Genomic DNA, 24,285 nt, shown 5'->3' on the forward strand with positions numbered 1-24,285 from the left:
GTGCATATTACTGTATATGTATGTATATGTATTCCTGCCAACCTAGCAGTTCGAAAGCACGTCAAAGTGCAAGTAGATAAATAGGTACCGCTCTGGTGGGAAGGTAAACGGCATTTCCGTGCGTTGCTCTGGTTCACCAGAAGCAGCTTAGTCATGCTGGCCACATGACCCGGTAGCTGTACGCCGGCTCCCTCGGCCAATAAAGCGAGATGAGCGCCGCAACCCCAGAGTCGGCCACGACTGGACCTAATGGTCCGGGGTCCCTTTACCTTTACCTTTATGTATATGTATGGCCCTCAAAACAAAGGCTAGGGTGCCTTTTTGATGTTCTTGCTTTCCATTGGCCAGCAGCTCTACTTCCACACTGGCTTCCAGCCCTTAGACCAGTTACGGGGAATGTTGCTGAGATACAAATCCCATCAGCTCCAAGTGAGCATGGTCAAAGGCCAAGCTTCCTATCCCAGACTGCATTCTGGTCAAACACACCACCTCCATTTGCCAGCATTCTACATCTACACTGAGCCAACCTGGTAGCACTAAGACTGAAAGGTACAGGTGAGCTGCTAGTTAATGCTTCATGTGCCCAAAGTGACTATGATCTTTGACTTTACAAACGTGGCTGCAAATAGTCTGCGACACAGCGATGCACACGAGAGACACTTACACACATGCTGCACACACTGCTTGTTATGTGTACTAAGATCACTGTGTGCACCAAGATGATTTTTGATTCTAAAGCTGAGCTCAGTGATAAAATGGGGAAGGTTTGAAGCTTATATATTATGGAAGTGGGTTTTTTTGTTTGTTTTTTTAAAGTCCATTTAAGCAGGCATTTTTGGTTCTCTGCTTCTGGGCTTATGACTCATTCATTTGGGCTTTATTGTCAGGTCACATCTGCAAGGTACATAGCTGAGTGACTGGCTGCTGAATAAAAGACATGACAGCAAAATATGGAGAAAGCCCTTGGGATGTTGAGAGGATAGTTTTCCCCTGGTCACCTGTTCTTGGAATCTTGCAAAGAGCGTGTTTTTATTTCAAGTGTTCTCTTCCATGGTATTGAGTACCTATGAGCCATCTGCTCATCTGCTAGAAAATAGCCCCTTCTTCAAAGGCTGACCTCTTTTTCTAGCTGCTAAGTGAACACAAGGATCTGGTGGGGGAACACTCAAGGCCTGAAAACTTGAACTTTTGCATTAAAAAACTGTCCAAATTTTTTACAAAGGGAACTTCATATCTGAACTTAGAATAAAACAAGTTAACTATAATAAAGCTTAAAAAAAGAATCAGAATTGTGTACAAATGCTGAAAATAGCAAAGCTTTAGGAGTAAATGGAAGTGAAGTAAAGGGAAGAGAAGGGTAAGAATAACTGGCAAGTAGTAGTTGTGCATAGACGTAACAATGGCTCTTAATTCAAGTCAGCAGAGCAAGAGATTGTCTTTGCTAAACATCATTGACTGAGAGCACGGATCTTAAGGCATGGAAGGATTCAATAATTTCAACTTAATGTCACCCCCATGGGAGATGTATAAGAACCTATTTGTGACATTTACAGCACTGTTCTGCTAGCCTCCTGGAAATTTAAGTGAAGCTTTTCTCCATTTATTTTTTTATTTTCGAAATGTATACTTGATCTATGGCTCAAAGCAGTTCTCAGGGCAGTGTAGAGGTACTACTTAGGGCACAGCAGGGTTGGCACCCTCTGCGTTTGTCAGATTATCTCTCCTAAACACACAAAGATCATCTATGTAAGAAAAGGAGTGTGACTTGTAGTTTGGTCATGACAAGCTAGCACAGAAACTGCCAGACGAAAAATAAGAACTATAGGCATGTTAAAGGAGACAACAAAAGGTGGTCAACAAAAATTTGAAAGCAGAAAAGAGCCAGTAAGAGGTGACAAAGCAGGTTGCTTAATTAGCAAATGATCACTCATGTTTTGGGAACTCCCTTGACCTGGGTATTTCCACTGGGTTTAAGTTTCAGTATCAGTATCCATTAGCTGCAAATTCAGGCTATATAACACACTGCACAACTTCTTAATATAAAATTACTGGCACTATTACTATTCTGACAAATATTCATAAGCACCCCATCTCTGCTTACCTGTAGCTTGGTGTGATTGATATGTTGAAGCCACCATAACCATAAAGGAAAGCAGGATGAGACCCATCTAATTTGATTCCTTTTTTGTGGACAACAAACATTGGAATCTTAGTACCATCTTTGCTGGGGTAGAAAACCTGGGACAGAGAAAAAAATATATGTGTATCACTGGTACAGTCAGTCTGCTTGGATGGATCTTAGCCACAGGCAATCATTCTAATTTATAAAGGAAAAGTATGGGAAATAGAAATAAGTAACATTTTTATTGTTAGGAAGGACGCAAGAATTATAACACAAGACAAGCACTGCTAAATCAGACCACTGAGTCAAGTATTCTGTCCAACCAGATGCCCTCAGCAATTTTTAAGTCACCCATTGGGGAAAAACACTGCTGTAAGCCACTTTGGACACTGTTCAAAAAAGTGGATATAAATCAATTAAATGAATGAATGGAGCAGAGTGGGGGATGATAGTTTTCAGATTATATTCCAAAAGCTTGCTTGAACAAGTGTTTCTCTGAAATCCAAAACAAATGAGAACAAGGGGGGCAGGCTTCACTAGAGAACTGAGGCTCCCACTGTAAAGAGCCTGTTCCTAGTTTATTATAGTATTAGTTTATAGCAGGGGTGGGGAACCTATAACCAGATATTATTGGATAGCAACTTCCATCATTCTATACCATTGGTTGTGCTGGTTGGGAGTGATAGGAGTTGGAGTCCAATGACATTTGGGGGGCGGGCACAGATTCCGCTCCCCTGCTTTACAGGGAACTGATACCTAGACTAGAGGCTTCCCTGCTTATATTAATGAGCAATAGGATCACACATAGGAAGAAGTACTTCCTAAAGCAGGCAAGATCCAGGCTATTTAGGGCTTTAAAACCAGCACCTTGAATTGCTAACTAAAATTTCCCAGTAATTAAGGAACAGAATGCAATATTCTTCTTCTTTTTTTAATGCTTTATAAAAATACACACAGACAGCTTTGCTGAAATAAGCCACGCAGAAAACTAGGGGAGAGCTATTTTTGTAGCTAGCAGACAACTTCAAGAGGAATACGATCCCTCTCTCCCACATGATATTTAGTGAGTATATTTATCACTGTGCCCACGGTTGGTAAAATCAAACACCACTACAGTGTCTTAAATTAGCTCCTGCTCAATCACAGCTACACCGGGGGGGGGGGGGTGTGCTTTCAAAAGATTGGAGTGGGGGCGGAGAATGCAAAGGGGGGGGGGACGGCGGGAAATGGAACAAGGTTTCCAAAGCATCTATTATTTAGTTACACTGCATGCAACAGGTGACGACAAACTCTTCCAGCCCTGAAAGCAGCCTGCTTTAACATGTCTTTCACAAGAATAAACACTTCCATAAATCAGCATCAAAGGCTTGCACAGAATAACAGCCTCCATGCATGCCTGTGATAGGAGCTATTGAAGAAAACTGAGCCAGTGTTGGCTGCAGTACCAGAAAGTGGACATGGAGAAAGAGGAGGAATAAATCAACTGGTAGCCTCTAAGCAAAGCAATTTTTCACAATCATTTAATTCTTCACACGGTACAACTTGGCTGGCTCTGAAACGGGATTAGACAAAATTACGGAGGAGAAGGCTACTAGCCATGAGAACTATCACCTGCCTCCACAGTCAGAGACAGTGATGCTTCAGAGGACCAGTTGCTGGAAGTCTCAGGAGGGGAGACTGGTGCTTAAATCCTGCTTGTGGGTTTTCTACAGGCACCTGGGTGGCCACTGTGAGAACAGGATGCTGGACTAGATGGGCCATTGACCCGATCCAGCAGGCTCTTCTTAGATTCTTAAAACCACCTTCCATGGCAAAAAATAGCAGATCTGTCCCCTATTAAGGATGCATCTTGTCTCCATTCAATATGGGATAATCTTCGTTTCCTTGTACTGATCTGAATATGATAGCACCAGGGAAAAAGGGGTGTGAATTCAGTTCAAGTCAATGCTTTAGACCTATTCTGTAGAACTCAGGTATATTGGATACCCATTTGACCAACTGATCACGACGGACCCCCAAGGACTGTTTTACTGCTTTATCCCAATGAAAGAACAGCTGACCTAATGTTGCCAGCCTTGGTGCCAAACCTGCAGGTAAATAAAGGCTTCTGTCAAGGGATATGGTCAGAAAAGCTGTTACAGAAAATAGCAGAAGAATTATAAATAATCAAGGAAGACTTCAGGTAAGTTTCTTTCACCAGCCACCCATAGGGACATGAAGCAGCAGTGTCATGCTGGTAAAAGAAAAGTGCCAGGAGTCTTTTCTTTTTCTTTTTTAGCCCTTGTTAGTGAGCCTTGCAGTCGAGTAGCAAATGGTTGCTGGACAGAAACTCCCCAGGTGGCAGGAGAGAGGGGAAAAAGAGGTGCGGAAGAAAATATAATTTTCAAAAAAAAAAAAAAAATCTGGCAGAAATCCTGCAGCGAAGGCATAGAATAAAGTTTTTTTTCATTGTTGCTTAACCAAGTAAGGAAAATAGTTTAATTCCCTCCACACAAATATCAAATGTCAAAAAGGTTTGATGCAAAGTGGGTTAATCAAAAGCTTTTGAAGGCAGTCCTTTTATTGCACTTCTTTTCTTTTTGAGTTTTTGCAGAGCAAACTGAAGATCAGTGAGCATTCCTTATACTTTTTGAAAAGGTGTCTCATTGAATGCATTACTAGGAAACCTGAGAAATTAAAGTCAGATCCCTTTCATTAAAGTAGCCCTTAATGCCAGAACACAACGTGATGCAGGCAATTATTGAAACAACAGTCGATAGCAAAGGGGAAAGTGTCAAAGGAGAACGATATAACTGACACACACAGAAGTCTTTGCAATATAAATAATGGATGTTGTTTAAACTGTGGCTTGGAATCTTGATCCCCTTCCTCCTCCCCACCCCAGTATCTTCTCACCTCTGACACTGAGTGCTCTTAACAGTTTCCCAGTTAGAAGCTACAACAATTGAATGAATGTGCTAATACCTTTTAGCATCTTCTCTGTATCACAAGAGACCAACCAGCCCAGTAGTGTCAACTTTGGCTGCCAGTGACACTCCAAAGCCTCTTATGCAGAGATAATTCCTAACCCTCCTGCCCGAAACATTTTACCTTATACTGTACAGTTTCCATTCCTAGCTGGGGATCAGATATAAGCAAGTCAACTTGCCAAAAAGGATACAGTGAAGGTGCAAGCCAGATGTCAATAGGCAGGGGGTTTCCAAGTGGGCTGTCACAGTAAAAGATCTAAAGCAGTACCTTGGGTTAAGAACTTAATTTGCTCTGGAGGGCCGTTCTTAACCTGAAACTGTTCTTAACCTGAGGTACCACTTTAGCTAATGGAACCTCTTGCTGCTGCTGCCGCACCACTGGCACGCGATTTCTGTTCTCATCCTGAAGCAAAGTTCTTAACCCGAGGTACTATTTCTGGATTAGCAGAGTCTGTAACCTGAAGCATCTGTAACCTGAGGTACCACTGTATTTCATACAAGCACGGAGCAAGTTAGTATGGGGCATCTGCAGCAGTGCCAGTTCCTCAGGTCTAAGTGGTTGAGTGGGCATGCATGGGGTAAAGATGTGATCACAAGCAAACTGGTCCCAAGGTGTTAAGGGCTTTATATACCAGTAGTAACACCTTGAACTTGGCCCAGTAGCAGACTGGCAACCAATGCAGGTATCTGAGCAGGGGTGTTAAATGCTGACAGGGTTTTACTCCTGTTAACAATCATGCTGCAGCATTGTGTACTAACAGAAACTTCCAGATCAAGCACATCCAGTTGTGATTTCGGCTCTCCAGGATCTTCTCCTTTAATTAGTTATGCTTAAAAAAAAAAGTCTCTTTAAATCACTCTTTGTTTCAAGAACCATCACAATCTTTTTCTTGAAAAAGTGATTTTGTTGTCAGCCTATTTATTAGATTGTATAGTAGCTGCTGCCAAGAAGAACATCAGTCTATGACAATGGAGGCCACCTATGGCTTATGATCATCAATCTTAGGAGTGGGAAAGGGAAAGAGGAGTTGTGTTGAGATTAATAACGACTTTTTTTCTGCAGTCACCCTACTTTGTAAGTTTCATGAGAGATGCTTCAAGGACAAAGGAGTAACAATTAGCCTGAGAAAGGTGACTGACTTTGAATAACTCATAGGCACATTTCTCACAGCTCAAGTTAGTAAATTCCCCAGGTGAAACTGAAAGCAAACATCCCTGTAATAAAATTGCCCAGTGCTTTATACTAAAAACAACGTCAGGCTGTAAGAAATGACAGGACAACAATAAAAATGACAACTTCCACCCTAGATCAAAGCTAATTCTACAGCAAAGTTACAAAACTCACCCCATTTCATTTATTTTTTCATGCTGAGAGTAGAAACACTGGATGGTATAAAAAAAAGCTGTCCCATTTACAAAAGTACTTCTGCTGGTGCCACAGAACCTCCCCTCCTTCTCTCCATTTATCGCCAAATATGCTCTGGATGGTTGTGGGGGAAGCCCAGAACAACTGTGGGGGGAGGAAGTTCCATTGTGTAAATGGAAATCCTTGTAGGAACAGGACGATTTCACAGGATACAAACCACTGGCAACACCATGAAATCTCTACACATTTTAAACGTGTAGCTACAACTGAATGGGAGATCATCGCAGTTACATGTAAGAGGTGTTTTTGCAAAGAAATAACCTTTGAGTCCTGTAAGGTTTTATTTTATACGCTATGCATTCTACCATCTATATGAAGTCACTGGGTTATGTCATTCTGGGATCTGAAGCGAGGTCATCAGTATGCAGATGACATCCAGCTCTTATTTCTCCTTGTCATCAGCGTCAGGCAAAGCTGTGGTTTTTGCTGAATCAATGCCTGGATTTGGTTAGAGGCTGGATGAGCCAATAAACTTAAGCTGAATCCTGACAAGATGGAGGAAGTGCCCTGCTTAGTTCCGGAAAGCACTAAACACAGCCTTCCCCAACCTGAGGTTTTGGACTACAATTCCCATCAGCCTAAGAGAGAAGGCAGGTGGTACTCAAGATTCCTTAATTACAACATGGCGTCATTATTGTTTTACATTTTTTGTGAACCATGTAGAGAACATAGTTGTCTATAGATGCCTACCCATAAATTGAAGGCATTCTTAAGACATTCAATAAACTGTTTATGCACAGTACGATATAAGCATAAATAGAACTCTTTCAAGTGCAGGATTATATTAACTATGCAGGGAACTGACATCTATAAACACTTTGTAAGCAGCTGGGACAAATGATTGGAACTTGAGTTGCTCTGCTAAACAAAGACTGTTGCTTTCCAATTAAGATCTAATTTCAAAACCCAAAAAGCTTTTAATTTACTTTAACAGGCATAAATAACCCTTCTGAGCATATCACCTTTCTTTATTAAAGAAGTACTGTTACGCTAGATTCTAATGCTAATTTAATACTATTTGTTGGACTGGCATAACACTACTGAGCTCAGTTCAGAGAAGCCAATCTATAATTTATCTTCTCTTAAAGAAAGATCTCTAATGGGATTTGCAACGTAATACATTACTTCTCCCATCCAGAATGGAACCACACACCTTAACCCCAACCAAGACAAAGACCTTTCTGTTGACCAAATTATAATTGAGGACCCCATTTCTGCGCTGCTCAGAGGTGTAGCTGTCCCAAGATGGCTCTTTCCCTCCCTCAAACTAGGGAAGAAGGTTATCTTTCCCTGGCTCCACATTTCCTAAAACTACTTTTGGATGGATTTTGATAATGTGTTACTTTAAATGTGGTATCCAAATTGTGAAAACCAATTCAAAAGAAACCCCTACAGTATATCACTCAGACACACCATACAGTCGAGGTGAAACTTTTTCCTCTAAAATTGAGAACCAAGATGATATTCTAGCTACATTTACACCGATATGTTTTTGGCACTGGTTTCACAACAGTCTGGATTCACCCTCCTTCAATTCACATGGAATAAAGTGAACTCACAATGATGCGCTCAAGTTTTCAACTACTGAATTCTAATTCTAATTCCAAGTACAAACTACTAATCATGTTCATAATACTCAATGACATTATAATTCTAGCATCGTTTTTTCAAGAGTTCTTTTCTGGCTCAGATTTTAATCCATGCTGGTGAGCATCTCACTCTACCCATCTCATTCCTGAATGTTGTCATGTCAGAATCCCAGGTACCTGGGAGCCTCACATACAATTTCCAGGGTTCCTTTGAAGGCTTCTTGTGCTTAGGATGCAGTTAATCCTTTGGATCTGGCTTGCAGGGGAAGTGGAGGAGGAAGGGAGTCTAATTCTGAACTGAGGTGTATACACCCTCAGAGTAAGCAACAAGGATTTCATTCCAGTTTATATAAAAAGACATCATAGGGCAGGAATTGACAATATACTCCAAAACATCTGGAGGGTATCACAACTCCCATTAGCCTCAGCGGGCATAGTCAATTGTCAGGGATTATGGGAGTTGTAGACCAAAATATATGGAGAGCACCACATGAGTTATCCTATGCCTAGAGCAATATTCCTAATTACCCAGATGCCCATCAGCAAGTGTTTTGTTCTGCCACTTTTATGAAATATTTTGAACTGTCAAACAAAATAAATTGAGATCCACTTGCTAATGTAAGAGGAAGCAATTCTTCTCTATCTTGGGAATATGTGAAATAATGTGTTGATTGTTAACTCACAAAGGCAAGATCAATCTGTATTCCTAGATCAATGTTTGTGTTAGCTGCAAAACTACAATTAAAAAGGATGAAAGTTTTACCCATGCTCCATTTCAGAAATGATACTGGAGGGGGAAGAAAGGACAAATAGACTTTATCCTTCCCATGAGTAAAGATGAACTCAATTACTTACAGTAAAAGTCAAAATACATCTTTATTCAGAGTACTTTAAAGACTGGAAAAGCTTTCATTTAAATTGCCATTAAAAAGCTTTTCCTGTGTAGTAAGCAATTTGTAGAGCAATAGGATCAATGGGTATGGATTGAAGCAGATCTCCTTTCAGGACGGTCTTTTAACAAGCGGCATCTGAAGGTTTGGAATGAAGCCTCAGATTATCGCAACGTCCTCATCCATCAGTCAATATCTCCACTACTCACTGGAAACAAGTGGGAAATTGGAAATACTACCCAAACTATCACGACACATTGCATGCAGGTATGCAGCCCAACATTACCTGTTCACAAAAGTGTTCTGACGTCTCATCTGCAATGCAGGATAAGCAGATTCATACTTTTAAAGCAGCACAGAAGAGTGACGTTTGGTGGGTACAACTCCTTATGCAACAATAAGAGAAACTGCACATGCTGATATTACCTGTATCGTCCATTTTATCTGGGCACCCCAGGCTTCAAGATGTTTGAAAAGAAAACCACGTTCAACAACAATTCATGAAGAGACCAGTCCTTCCTTACTTTCAATTTGGGCTGCAAGCCTCCAGGGGTTTTTACTGGTATTTGTTTTAAAACAATGGTCTTATTTGTACATAAGGGCAAGGAATGGTCCAAAACAAACCCACGGTTTGCTGCTCAACTGCATCCCTCTCTCCTCCCTGTGCTGCACTGGGAAGAAGCAAACCAGTCATCTTCTTTTGCATTATGTGCAGACGAGTGTTTATGCTTTGCTATTCTCCAAACAAACCATGAATGGAAGCCAAAGCGTATTGTTTGCTTTATTGCTTGTGGTTTGAAGGAAACAAACCGCAAATGCCATTTGCCAAACCAGCACTCTGGTTCCTTTCCTACTGGCCTGGCAGTTGGCGCAGGGAGGAGAGGGACGGGCGCCAAGGAACAGCATGCATCAGTAAACTGTATACTTAAGAGAAAACCATCCATTTATGACTTACCATGGTTTATGGTTTATTGCTATGTGTGAACCAGTTCCCTGGCACAGACTTGGAAGTCGTAGCACTGCTTGAAGAAATATGAATAGGAAAACTACGTTCACAGGTCTTGTCTATGATCACAGGTCTTCCCCAGAAAAAGAAACAGGCAACGGGAAGAAAAGAGTAGGCTAAGAAGCAGTTAGATGCCAGAATTGGGGAAGAAGAGGGGGAAAAAACAACCAACCTATAAATTTTCTTCTAGAGAAAACTTATTTCTTGTTCCTGTGCTAGCTAGCAAAACACTCAGCACACACTAAGAGGCAAAGGCTTCTGTATTTATCACCAAGGCCAACAAGAGAAGATAACATGTTTAGGGAAGCTTTTAATGTTTGATGTATTACAGTATTTTAATATTTTTTTGGAAGCCGTCCAGAGTGGCTGGGGAAGCCCAGCCAGATGGGCGGGGTATAGTAGTAGTAGTAGTAGTAGTAGTAGCATCGTTATCATCATCATCATCATCATCATCATCATCATCCCAACTGTTCCCAAATGGATGGAAGTAGCACTACGCTGAAAGTAGTCTTTTTTTTTTTTTTTTTTGCTGAAAAGCATGCCTTCCTCTAGTGACTTGCATTCTTTTAGATTGCCCTCAGTTTCACTTGCCCCTCTCAGTGATGTCATCACATAGCTAAATCTAATAGGCCGCACAGCATTATTAGAGCACATAATCTCCAATGGGTAGGATCATCCATAGGACTAATTAAGGCTGATTGGAGCAGCAGTAACAGCTGGGGAAAAAATTCTCTGAAGAAGTAGCTGAACTGGAGATACGATAGGCCAAACAGGATTGAGAGGAGGGAAAGAGGTGAATTTTGGCAGAGAAAAACGTTTCACATCATAACATTTAATTTCTACTTGAACACTAGCGTATTTGGCAGAGCTCCAGAGAGCAGGCCTGAGCATACAGGGCGGCATCCTAAACCTGCATTCATAATAACTACTACTAGAATTTGAGACATATCTCAATGGTAGAGCAGCTGCTTTGCATGCAGAAGGTGAAGGTTCAAACACTAGCATTCTCCAGGTAGGGTGGGGAAGAACCATGTCTGAAATCTTTGTGAGCCACTTGCAGTCAATGTAGACAACGTAGGAGACATACACCAGTATAAGGCAGCTTCTTATGTAAAACCAGACCACTTGTTTGAGGGGGGCAACCAATAAGTTGAAACACCAACAGAAAGCAAAACAACAACAACAACAACAATTTTATTATTTGTATTCATGCCTCAGCCACTCTGGGCAACTCCCAACAGAATATTAACTTCCTAAAGAACAGAGCAAGGCACAGCTCTTCTGAAATACGAATATTTTCAGTCATCTTAAGGGTGATGCTCATTAGCAAGATTGCAGAGCCACTGAACATGCGAATTTTGAATCCCAGTGGACCACTTATTTGGAAAGATACTAGGAAAAAGAACCTTCAATATATTCTCCCATAAAAATTGTGATCTGAATCTCTTATTTTCCCCCATAAGGGCAATCAGGAACTTGGTTAGTACATTTTTTAAATGGAAAAAAGGCTTTCATTTAAAAACAGTTTGCACATTTAATACTCACAAAGTGTCACACCAGTAAGGATAGCATGATCCAAGAATGGTGTGGGAAGATAATTGTGAAGAAATTTCTCTTACAAACTGCCAATTAAATTCAGTTCTGACTCATCCTCAACCTTGTCGAGATTACCACATCTGTACCTAATACAGGCAATTCTGTGTAAGGGGCAAATATTATTTTAATATCGTTTCTACTCCTGAATAAACAAATATTCCAGTCTACATTGTTAAATGTAGTAAGAAAGGAGCTATACTAAGTTCACTATATAACCCAGACCTTTCAGAGGGTTTTCCACAGACATCTGGTTTACCACTGTGAGAACAGAATGCTAGATCAAATGGGCCTTTGGTCTGATCTAGCAGGTCTCTGATATTCTTATATTTTCACAATATGGCCCTTAATCTATGCTATTCCTTAGAATACACTGTCATGCAACTTTCCTTTAAATAGAAGTTCACAACTGCCCAGACAATTCCTGGAGCCTGTCATTTTGTATCTGTTTAACTGGCATTAAGAGCAATTGAACTGGTCTCAACCACACCGTTCCAGCACCTGTAATCTTGGCCTGCCAAAATAAATGTACTGAATTCGGAACTGGAACAGCTGGAGGTGTAATCTATGATGAAATATCACTCTAGGGTATAAATATGATGAGCACAGGGCTCATCACAAGGGCTGAAAATGCATAGCTTTTACCTAAAGAAACATATGAATGATTTACAATACCAAACAGGAAAGCTCAATTAAACAGAACTGTGCGAACTTGTCTCTGTCCCTACATAAACTTAAGGAGGAAAACAGTGTTAATAATGGGGAGTAGGGGACTAGTATTCAAAGGCCTGGCTGGCTTGTCTCTTTAAACCACATTTAAGCTTAACAGTAGTTAAAAGGAGAACATGGTTTGGCTTAGCATTACAGCTGAACTCAAACTTTCCCGTCCCCCCACAACTGGCAATGCATGCAAAATCTTCTGCAAAACATTTTGCAGGATCCAACGATCAGAATAGCCACTTGCAAAGTGAGGCCAAACCATCAACTAACTCAGATCTTGCAAAGTGATTTGTAAGGGGCATTACAAGACCCAAATGTCAGTTCATTGTCGGCGCTTTGAATGTTGGTTGGATTTGTGACATAAAGCGATTGACAGGTGGACAGACACACCCAACAGTCAAATCTGGTTTACTGGGGATGCTCCACTGTTTATATCTAGCTCCCCATCCCTGCCACAGCAGGTAAAGCCAAACAGTTGTCTCAGTTGCTTTCTTCTACGCAGATGAAAGAACAAAAACATCAACAACAAACCAACCACCCAGCCACAAAATCCAATCATATTTGAGAATAATTTGTTCAAATTATACATTTGTGTTTAATCTACTCTCAGTCCTTTATGGAACAGTGATGCCAGTTCTGTACACTCATACACATATTCAAAGATTTTCTGAGCGTTCAAATAACAGACATCAACATAAAACAGAATCACAGTACATCTTTTAATCTTCACTAATATATGCCATGCTAGCAATGATGGGCTTAATTGTGCTTATCAGAAATACTATGTCTCAATAATACTGTGTGTTCTAGCAACATGAGTATATTGTTAGTCCTATTAGAGATACCTAGTTTAATGTACTGAAAACAGCCTAGCCATAAAAATGTTGACATTGCACATCAGTGATGACTTTAAAGCTTCAGTCAAAAGGATAGAACTATTGGTTCCTTTTTAAAAACAAATCTCAAAGAACTGATGTTGAATTCTTCAAATGTTTGTGTAGTTTTAACACTGGAACTTGAGGCAAGTACAGAAATGATTTTAGATTCTACAAACATTTTCCACCTAAAATTCCCATTAGCTTTTCCTCCCACTGAAACACTTTAATTACACGGGTATTTGAATTCAATTACTGTCATCTCACTGAATGTAGGAACACTGTATACTTATTAAAGTTACACACCCATGTCCTTTTTACAAGAACACAAGATGGGTCACAAAAGTGCATGTACACAGTATACTTGTATTAAGCAACAATGGTGGCACCTTTGATAATCTCTCTTGCCCATCTGTCTGCAGTGGAATCATAAGATGGGTGGCTGCAGTCTTTCCGTCCCTGACCTAGTCCAGCACCCCATTTTCACAGTACCCAACCAGGTGCTTCCAGACAAGTTCACAAATAGACATGGAGGCAAGGCCCTCTCCCCACTGTCTCCTTTCCCCACTCCAGCAAGGAGCAGTCAATGGCATGTGGCATCATGAAGGTTCTTTTCAGCCATCATGGCTGAGAGCCACTGACAAGTGGAACTTGCAAGAAAATGTTGCTATGGATTCTCATTCTAACATAATTTCACCTATGCAAGGATTCAGCCAGTAAGGCTTCTCCTAAGAGCTGAAGAAGGAACTGTGGGGCACAGAGAAAGATGGGCATCCTAATTCCCCTCGGTGGGCAATTGACTCCAATTGGGGAGGGGGATAGTGAGAATTTCAGGTGGAGGGCAACAGAAGGACGTTAATAACCGGAAAAAGAGGGGATGGTACCCATACTGTTACGTTAGCGCAATGACTTTTCAGCTACACCATGTAACTTCCTGACCTTCTCTCCCTGCAGGCCTTATGTCCCTGCCCCATCTACTCCAGAGAGTTGGGGAAGCTCCTAGAGCAGATTTAGGGGTGTCACGGGAAAAGTGAGGAAGTTACACTGCACAGCTTAAAAGCTGCTGCAGCAGCCTAACTGTTCAGTTGGATACTGCCCTGTGTCAGGAAGGGAACAGAAGGAAGGAGCAGTCCAAACTGCTGGGAAGGTGGAAAGGGAAAGTAGACTCAGGGTCCCTCTGGCACTGGCACTGTTGAAATTCCAAGTAAATGCTTCAAATTCAGTACCTGTTCTCAAGGAGTCTCACCAGATTCCCTTTTAAGTCACTATAATTGGCTAGGGACACTTGAGATTAAACTCTTAGGATAGTAAAGCATGACTCATAGCAAACACCAGCTACTGTTCTTAACACCACAGAATCACAAAGTATGGACTTTAGGGTGTCTGCCCAGGTGGCACATTCATTTTCACAGGGTACTGTCACCATCAGCATGAGATCAAAATGTCCTGTCAATTAATGGGCTCCATCCTGTAACTATACTTGTAAGGGTGCAAAATCAACCAAAAGGTAAATTCAAATCAATTGTAACCAACAGCAACTCTTGCCAGCCTTTTACAGCAGTTGATTAGAATCTGTAAGAAAGGATCACTGCTCTTTACTCACCTGCACTGTTTGGTAAGCTGAAGGATCAAATCCTTTCACTGTGACCTCTCGGAAAACTCTTGGCTCCAGTTCTTCTTTGGTCAGATCACAGTGGTAGATAATACCTGAAAATGTGATTCAAGTTGGTCACTTACTGATTCAGTGCCTCTTCAATGAACAGAATTCACAAGAGTCTGCAGCTACTATTGGTATACCAATGAACAGGCTGTATAAGCAACCAATCACCACCTACAATACTCATGTGTGTGTGTTTGCGCGCATGCGCACGCACACACATATGAAGCTTTGAAAATACAAATGAATAATAATTTATCAAGGCTCAACTTTTTAGCTGATGCAAAGTCTTTCCCTGTGGATCTAGTTGATGAATTCTGCTAGAATTCTTACATTTCAAAAAGTAGCTCAAATTTTCCTTTCTTTCTTTATAATTAAATGGTAGTTGAAACACTCGTCTCCCCTCTAGAAAGCCCCAAGGCGTTCTGGCTTTTGCATAAGATGCACTTAGGAATCAACACTTTGTATCCTCACCATCAAGTAATATCACCTTTAATCTTCCTTGGCCTCATATAACGAAAGGCTTTGAAATGGGATATGTTTTTAATGACATAGCCTGCAAAAAGTGAGTAGAGCACACCTTTGAAATTTCCTGATATGCCATTAAATGCACACTCAGTTGTGACCTTTCATCTTGCTGTAGAATTCTCAGGTGACTGATCTTTCCCTGCTCAGCCCTCCAAACTAAGTCAATGTTTTCCTATTTCCTACAACATAGTGAAGCATTAGCTATGGTTTAATGTGGCCTGTGAACACAGCTGGTACCTACTCTTTGTGTTTAATTGCCTGAACAGTGATATGTCACATAGTGAATAAGCTGTCTTTTTATTTTTATTTTGTTCTTAACACAAAACTGGGCAGAGTGTATTGTGCTACAAGTATGACAGAATTGCTCATCAAAATAGTATCTGACACACAGTCTTTCAGCTCCGATTCAGCAGGCTTTTCAATTGCCAAAGTTTAACAGTAAGTTCAAAGCAATGTACAGGGCTCCAGCAAAGACACAGATTGTTAGGGATCAAAAATATCTTGCTATATTTTTGCATACTTGGGGGGGGATTATCCTGGGCTCCTATTCTTCCTTTTTTAGTAATTACTAAACTTGCTGTACATGGACATTTCTCCTTGAAATAAATTCCATTTGCTTACAAGGCTCTCACAGTCGAATGTACTTAATACTTGTCTATATAAAGCAAACTTTACATGAAGAAAGAATGATAAAAAGTACTCTTTTAAAGTAAGGCCAATTTTGTAATTGCTTTCCTTATTAATGGCCCTTCCTTAAATCACAAACAAATGAAGAGTAAACTAACCATTTCAACAAGAGCCTTCTACCATTTACAATGGTTAGAGTGTTGGACTGTAGTTTGGGAGGCCAGGGTTTGAATCCCCACTCAGCCATGAAGCTCACTGGGTGGCTTTGGGCCAGTCACCATCTCTTAGTCTAAGCTACCGTACAGGATTGTTGTGAGGATGAAATGGGGAGGAAGAGAACCATGTACACTACCTTGAGATCCTTGGAATATAAAGGTGGTAAATAAAAACAAATAAACGAATTTAGATTCATAACCCACATTTCCTGAGGGGCCTGAGGAGGGCATCCCTACAAGCAATAAACCAACCACCCAGACCTACTTCATCTAGCTTCTCCAGTCTGTAGCTTTGCAAACTGTCCTGGAAACAGGATGGATGGGTGGGTGGCATTAAAAAATACTTCCATTCTCATACAACTGATTTCCCCTTAGCAGAGCTGAGGTCAACAGCAGAGGTTTTTCGCACAGACACAAGTGATGGGCATTCCTGCTTAGAACATGTTGCCTCACTCTGCTTTTGTCCTCTTTTTTATTGTATGCTGGGCTTGCATTTAGTCATCTGCCCAGTTGAGGAGGGAAGGGTCACAGACAGTGGGAAACAAGAGAACAACTAACTTAGGACATTACTAGGTGCAGCATACTCAATGGCTGTTTCAGTTTCCATCTTGGAGAGGAAAGAATGGGAGTGCTGATAGTTGGGAGGGATAGACAGCCAACAATGAATTATTATGTGAAATCAGTTGTGTTGTTACGAGTCCTAGATCACGTGTCCACCTCCCCCTGCACCTTTCTCCCTTTAACATCACAATATAACATACTTTTTACTTTCTTTATAGGGTGTGCTGCAAGGTATGATCCCAGGGTAGACCCCAACCACTTTCTCCCAAGGGAATGTGGCCCTAGACCCTGAAATGGGCACCCACCTTTGTCTAAAAGACCATAATTAAGGAAAACTGGCTTTCAACTAATATCTTGTTGCTAATACAGTTCTTTTCTTGCAGTTACATTTCTCACTGCTGCAGTGATTTTCACACCGCCTCATTTGTGTGTTGATGTATTTTGATTTTACAATGCTTCCTTAACTCTGAGGATTTTGCTAGCTTCTGTCTGGCTTTCTGGGGGGGGAGGGAGGGCTGAGTATCAAGGGGTGATAAGGAACAAGAGCTCTTCACAGTTAACAAGAGCTGCTGGTAGTCAGTATCTTGCAAGACACCAGGCTGGAACCAGAATGTCAGAGTCCCGGCTCTGCAAACATTCAAGGCACTTTACTAACGTAAAATCAACATGTTCAAGAATACAACGTTGGCAGCACAAGCCATCATTCTATAAAACAACAGAAGACACCGTAACGCTTCTGCAAGTGTTGAAACACACAGCTACAAGAAGTGCAAAGCAGAAACTGAGTGCAAGAAAGATGATGATGCTATTAAATGTTGCTGGCACAACTGCAGTCAGCTAAGAGCAGCTTCCTGACTTCTTTCCTCTCTTTTCCTTCCCACCCCCTATCTGAAGGAGACCAGAAATGGAACCACAACTTGAGGCTATCAACAGGAAACAAATTTGTTGTCCAACCAATTCAGGAGAATGAAGAAGAATGCAATTTTCAAGCTTGTCTGCTCAGATCCCCTTGGCACAAGAACTAATCTGTAAATTAGTGTTAAAAGAACAAAGTCCATGCACTGATCCTACTACTGGGCTTTGAAAACACAAAGTAAGCTTTCTTGCTAAAAAGCCATGGTCCTTTAAAAACTATGCTGATAAAGCCACATGAGAACAGACTGCATGCTGGACTAGATGGGTCACTGGGGCTTTTCTTATGTCAACATCTTCCAGCTTATTCATGTGGCCACTGCCACGATTGTTTACAAAAGCCTAGTGCAAGGTATTATGGCTACTTATGAAGTGAATACTGGAGAAAGAGCCCCTTTATCCATTTATGTAGCATCTTTTGTATAGGCAGTAGTTTCACAATAACTGCCCTCAGAGCCATTTGGAGACAGCCGCTTAATTCTTTACAAATGGACAACCATTTATATAGTGAGCAGCATGAGTACATGAGTACAACCTTATCTGAAATGTACTCCTTCAAGCTGCTCGTCTGAATGGTGGGAAACTGCATGTTTAAATTGTTCTATGTGCACACACGAAGGTCTCCCTGCATATAGAAAGTATAACAGCGGGAGGAAATATTGAACCCTTCTCCATGGCATGCTACGTGCAGAGAGGCTTGCTATTTTTTTAGCTGAGGAGCCATTTGAACTTGGAATATCCCACCCACAGGAAGAAACAGTATTGTCTAAAAATCAAAACTTCATCTTATTATTTGACTGACTTTATAAACAAGCCATACCACTCTGTCCAATGACCACATCACTTACTTACATCAAAATACCTCCTTCTTCACAAAATGTAAATAAGCAGGTTTTAGAATAGGTTGAGTTCCCTCACTACCTTTTGCTTTTCTCTATATTGAAAACTAATATGGTAAACTAATTACAGGATTTAAAAAGAAGCATTAATTAATCACCATGAATAAAGCTTTCCAGAAAGCTATGAAAAATAAAGATTGCACAAGGCACTAATTGGCAAACTATTTATGAAGATGGTAACTGGTCCCCAATAAACACTGAGCACAAATCATTGGTGGTTTAGACTTTATAGACAGTCATCCTTGATGCAACACTCAAGAGGCACACGGACTGTTTCCATTGTCATCATTCTATTGTCAAACTTGTTATTTTACAAAAGCCAGATTTCCATATGGTCGAATAAGAATCTTACAGTTGAATATGGGATTGATTTAATCTGTACAATAGATTGAATGAGAGCACCATTTAAGTACAGGTCCTTTCAATATATCATTCAGTCTTAGTAAAAAGCAGGGTTATTTGCCACACAGACATGATTCAATTCTGCAAGATCTTTGGGTATTGCAAACACTCCGTGCTCTGCATGTACACAGTGACAACCTGCTGCCATGCTCCACCAAGCATGTGAAACAAGTTGTTCCAAAATAAGAGACTTGTGAAATAGGTGCTTGCAAAAAGAATTTCCCTAGACTTGACTAACATTTGTGTATGGGAAGTGTCATGTGTGAAGCTGCCCAGAACATAATGCAAAGGCAAAACAGACTTACCAGGTGATAAGAAGGAAGTAAACTGATAAAATATTTCACTGTCTTTCTTTTGGCCACTATATCCCACAATGCTGCCAACGTCCAGCGGGAGTGTCTTGAGATGAGCTCCAGTTGTAAGGTCATGAAGCTGCAGGACGTTCTTCACATCATGGAGGTAACACAAGACTAGGAAGTTGGATCTGACACAAGCTGCCCATTCTGCCCACAGGAAGGGAAAGAGTCCATTTCAGAATAAGCAGTAAACGTCACCATAACAGAACACACCTAAAGTCACTTTGTGTAAAAATGCACAACAGTTATATAGATTTCCTTATCTCTTAAATCCAAGGGCCAAACACTTTAAACCTCATGCACAAGATCATTTGTTTTAATCTGATTACAGGCATGGAGGACCCAACTGAACAGCATCACAATGCAGGGGGAGGGGTTTAGCCCCCCCCCACAAACCCCCCCTGCACATTTCTGATGCCTAGGTCACACCCACACCTTACATTTAAAACACTCTGATGCTTCCATCCAAAGAATCCTGGGGACGGTGGGAATTGTTGTTAAGGGTGCTGGGAACTGTAGCTCTGTTAGGGGTGAACTATAGTTCCCAGAATTCTTCTGGGGCAAGCTATGATAGTTGTAGTAGTATAAATGTGCTTTAATGTAAGGTCTGGCTGTGACTTTAGAGCAAAGGTTCCAGCAGGTGCCAAAGCTTTGTAGCCACACTGGGGAGGGGCTGTAGCTGAGGAAGGAAGGAATAAACTTCCCTTCCTTGCACATCATGATCCTGATAACTGTGGGGGTTGGGGGTCATGCCTGTATTTAAGAAGAAAAAGAGAAAGCTGTCTACTGTGCATTAAGTGTAGCATGTAGCTTGGCCCTAAGCAAAAACACAAGTTCAGTTAGATTCTGAAAGCTTTCCAGACCTGTAAATGTAGTTGTTTTACGTACTGTAAGCAAGAACATGAAATGTTGGCTTGTAAGCAAGCATATGGCAGACTGTCTGTATGTATTCTACATTGTTATTAATGAAACTTTCAGATAGCCCATCTGGGTCCGGCAAAGTTAATAACTTGTGGGAATACTCAGCATGTAGAAAGAGCCTACATCTGTTCTCTCATAAAACAACTGAAGCAAAGATGCACTGTGATCTGCATTACTGATATCACAGAGGGATTACATAATACATACCTAGCACTCTTGGTGCTTACTCATGGCAGAGAGTGAAGGAGTGCAAGGTAAGTCAAAATATTTTCCCCACAACCCTTAACCACAGTTGGCCTCTTACATCAATAGGGATTTGAACTAACCAGGGTTCACTCTTAAAGAGGATTTATTGACATTAAGCAATATTAACGTCAGTGCACTTCACATGGCTAACCATGGCTATGGATAGTGAGGGCACCACATCTCTCAGACAGGAAGCACACACTGTCATGGCCCAAATCTGATCCCTTCAGGATTTGGTAGCATTAATTCTCCAGTGAACCTTAACAACTTTAATTCTTTTAAAATTTATATACTATCCACTCAACATCAAGACTCCGTAGGCAGCTAAATCAGATTATTAATTTAAGAATGTTAGATTGAAGGGAGACAGACAGAGACCACTGAAAAACATAACCACATCTTATTTACTCAAAGACTGCTACTGCTGAAGCAAGTTATCCCATTTTCTTGTCAACCAATTCCATAAATAACTTATCATACAAAACATTTTGCAGTAATTTCTGGCTTAGTTCAACTAGCGTTCTTTGCCCACCAGACCAACCAAAAGAAAAAGAAAAAAGAATTACAAAACAAAAACACAGGCTGTTTTATAATGCCAAAATGGGGGAAAGGAAAGGAAATAATTGCTTCTTTTTATAGTACTGTAAGCTCTAAACACAGGACATCACTGCAGCGGCTGTGCCCATATCTCTCCTTACTTACAGCAGGAGAACCTGCCTAAAGGCAATTTTATTTATCGCAGGGAGACAGACAAATAACTAAGTTGACTTGGCACAGGATGCAGTACAAGAACAAGGGGTTGTCTGAATTCAGGGACTCCTCATTTTCAGAGAGTTCCAGTTTCATGGGCATGGAAATCCTGAATGGCAAGTGGAAGGATACAGATACACCTGCCAAAAATATGTGCTTTAATCTCTAGCCACAAATTGTATTGATAAAAGCGACTCGCAAATAAAAATTATGCTGCAGAACAAGAAAACACTGCCTATTCAGGCACAGCCTTCTCTAACAGCTTCTGTTAGTATTAATGTGTTTAGATAAAAAAGCAAGGTTGAAAAATATCTGAAAATAATGCCAATCATCTTAAAAAAAAAAAGCTCTCTAAAAGGAACAAATATTCTGACCTTCATGAATTTTAGATATCCTGGAGCTGCCTTTCAAAATCTATGGTTCCCCCTGCTTCTCAATTCACAGAATTGCATTCTAAATTTATCTCAACTCTGTGTGAAACCTCTCCTTATAACCCAACTCTTGTTTTGTGCTTTGGGGTAGGAAAAAAATAACAATGCGTCAGCTGAAAGAGAAAAGTGGCATATCTTTTTGCCATTTCTACACTTTCATCAATGAGAGCAGTTTTTTCCTAAACATTATGTTGTTCAGCAGCAGCAGCTACTACAAAGCATAACAACAGTGTATTGTTATCTAAGCAACGCTATTGGGGGGGGGGAGGATTGGGGAGGTAATACTTCTGTGTTGATGCTGATGGCAGCCCAGCCTACAGAAAACAGGAGATGATGATGCAAAGCTAGATTTCTCAAGTGGCTGTTAAAGGAATCACTACAAGACTGACGGTATACCTGCCCCACTGGAACATGGCAATGTACACTTAATAGAAAACTCTCACCAACGGCTAGTTCACAGAAGGCGTATCCTTTACATGCAAACACTTCCCCAAATCCTCAGGTATGAGGACAATATCTTGTGTCAGCCAGGCTGTAGTCAGCAGAACTCCCCACAATGAAAAGAGCTGGAGAAGTGCCCTCCATGATCAGGGCAAAGACTATATAGATCAGTGGCAAAGCATTTGGCTTACATGAAGTAAGTTCCAATTCCTGGCACTCCTAGCTTAAATGATCAGAGAGCAGGAGATGGGAAAGACCTCTCCTGGAGATCATGGAGAGACAATGCTGGGACAGATGGGAGAAATGGCCTGACCTGGTTTACAGCCACTTTCTATGAACTGATGTTGCTGGCTGGAGCTGCAACTTTTCCAGTTCACATGCAGTGTGTGCCCACATGAGCATACTAAAGACTGATCCAGTAGGGAGCAAAACATCTTAGTGTGAATCAGTCTTAAAACCCATTTTTAGCAAAGACCAAAACTTCATTCCTAAACATACTAAGGAGTAAGTCCCAACAATGGATACGGTGGATTTGTCTGAGCTACACAGCTACAACTACCAATGGCATCAGACATCAGTTCCACTGTTTTAAATGGGATTTGGCCACTATTAACTTTGGCTTGGTTAGGAGCCTAGGTCTGCCATCAGTTGGCTCTGTTTCTGAGTACACATGTTTAGGATTGGATTGCAGATTGGTAGGCCTTCCATTCGTATGTACTTTGCATTTATTTTGCCTGAGATGTGGGAAAGGTTTCACAATATAAAACATCCAAGGCACTTCCAAATAGTGGCACAGGAGTAGTTTTCATGTTTCATAATAATAATAATAATAATAATAATAATAATAATAATAATAATAATAATAATAATAATAATAATAATACAACAATAATAACAATAACAATAATTTTTTTATATCCTGCCCATCTGGCTGGGTTTCCCCAGCTACTCTGGGCGGCTTCCAACAGAATATTAAAATACAATAACCTATTAAACATTAAAAGCTTCCCTAAACAGGGCTGCCTTCAGTTGTCTCCTAAAAGTGCTAAACCAGAAAAAAGAAGCCTTAGTTTGTGTGCTTAAATAAACATATAAAAGGGCTAAAGAAGAATGTTTACAACCATTGTGCTATCTAGAATTTGAGAGCAGTGGTGTCAAGTGCTGATTAAGCCACGACAATGAATCACTTCATGCTAAGTAACCATTTAACCTTTGAATTCTTACACATCTTGTTGTTGTTGTTGTTGTTGTTGTTGTTATTATTATTATTATTATTATTATTATTATTATTATTATTATTATTATTATTATTATTATTATGAAACATGAAAACTACTCCTGTGCCACTATTTGGAAGTGCCTTGGATGTTTTATATTGTGAAACCTTTCCCACATCTCAGGCAAAATAAATGCAAAGGTTTCACAATATAAAACATCCAAGGCACTTCCAAATAGTGGCACAGGAGTAGTTTTCATGTTTCATAATAATAATAATAATAATAATAATAATAATAATAATAATAATAATAATAATACAACAATAATAACAATAACAATAATTTTTTTATATCCTGCCCATCTGGCTGGGTTTCCCCAGCTACTCTGGGCGGCTTCCAACAGAATATTAAAATACAATAACCTATTAAACATTAAAAGCTTCCCTAAACAGGGCTGCCTTCAGTTGTCTCCTAAAAGTGCTAAACCAGAAAAAAGAAGCCTTAGTTTGTGTGCTTAAATAAACATATAAAAGGGCTAAAGAAGAATGTTTACAACCATTGTGCTATCTAGAATTTGAGAGCAGTGGTGTCAAGTGCTGATTAAGCCACGACAATGAATCACTTCATGCTAAGTAACCATTTAACCTTTGAATTCTTACACATCTTGTTTTTGCAGAAGGCACTTCATTAATATGTCATCTTTATCAGGTAAAATCAAAAATTAACTTGACTGCAAAGCCTTCAGAGTGATAAATTATTAACTGCCTTCTGATATAATTATTTCTTTCCAAGGCAAATCTGGGAAGAGACTAAAGCAATGTGACACAACGGCAGCTTGGCCTGTTAGCATCAGGACAAGTTGCTCTTTAGGGATAAAGCGCTCTCACACAATTTGAGTATTATAGTTTCTGCAGTTCTGGTATACAGGAATC

At 40.4% G+C, this 24,285-nt stretch overlaps 1 protein-coding gene across 1 annotated transcript in view; it reads right to left on the bottom strand.

The window, feature by feature from the left end:
* PREP (prolyl endopeptidase) overlaps positions 1-24,285 on the bottom strand; it is a 57,764-nt gene that overhangs the window by 7,468 nt on the left and 26,011 nt on the right. Inside the window, exons 9-11 of the mRNA XM_081187922.1 lie at positions 19,297-19,494; positions 14,794-14,897; positions 2,102-2,238 (exon numbers count right to left, since the gene is read on the bottom strand). Of these exons, the coding sequence (XP_081044048.1) occupies positions 2,102-2,238; positions 14,794-14,897; positions 19,297-19,494 (439 nt within the window). The remainder of the gene's footprint in view (positions 1-2,101; positions 2,239-14,793; positions 14,898-19,296; positions 19,495-24,285) is intronic.

Source organism: Podarcis bocagei (assembly GCF_964188305.1).
Source record: "Podarcis bocagei genome assembly, chromosome: 3".
Lineage (NCBI taxonomy): Eukaryota > Metazoa > Chordata > Lepidosauria > Squamata > Lacertidae > Podarcis > Podarcis bocagei.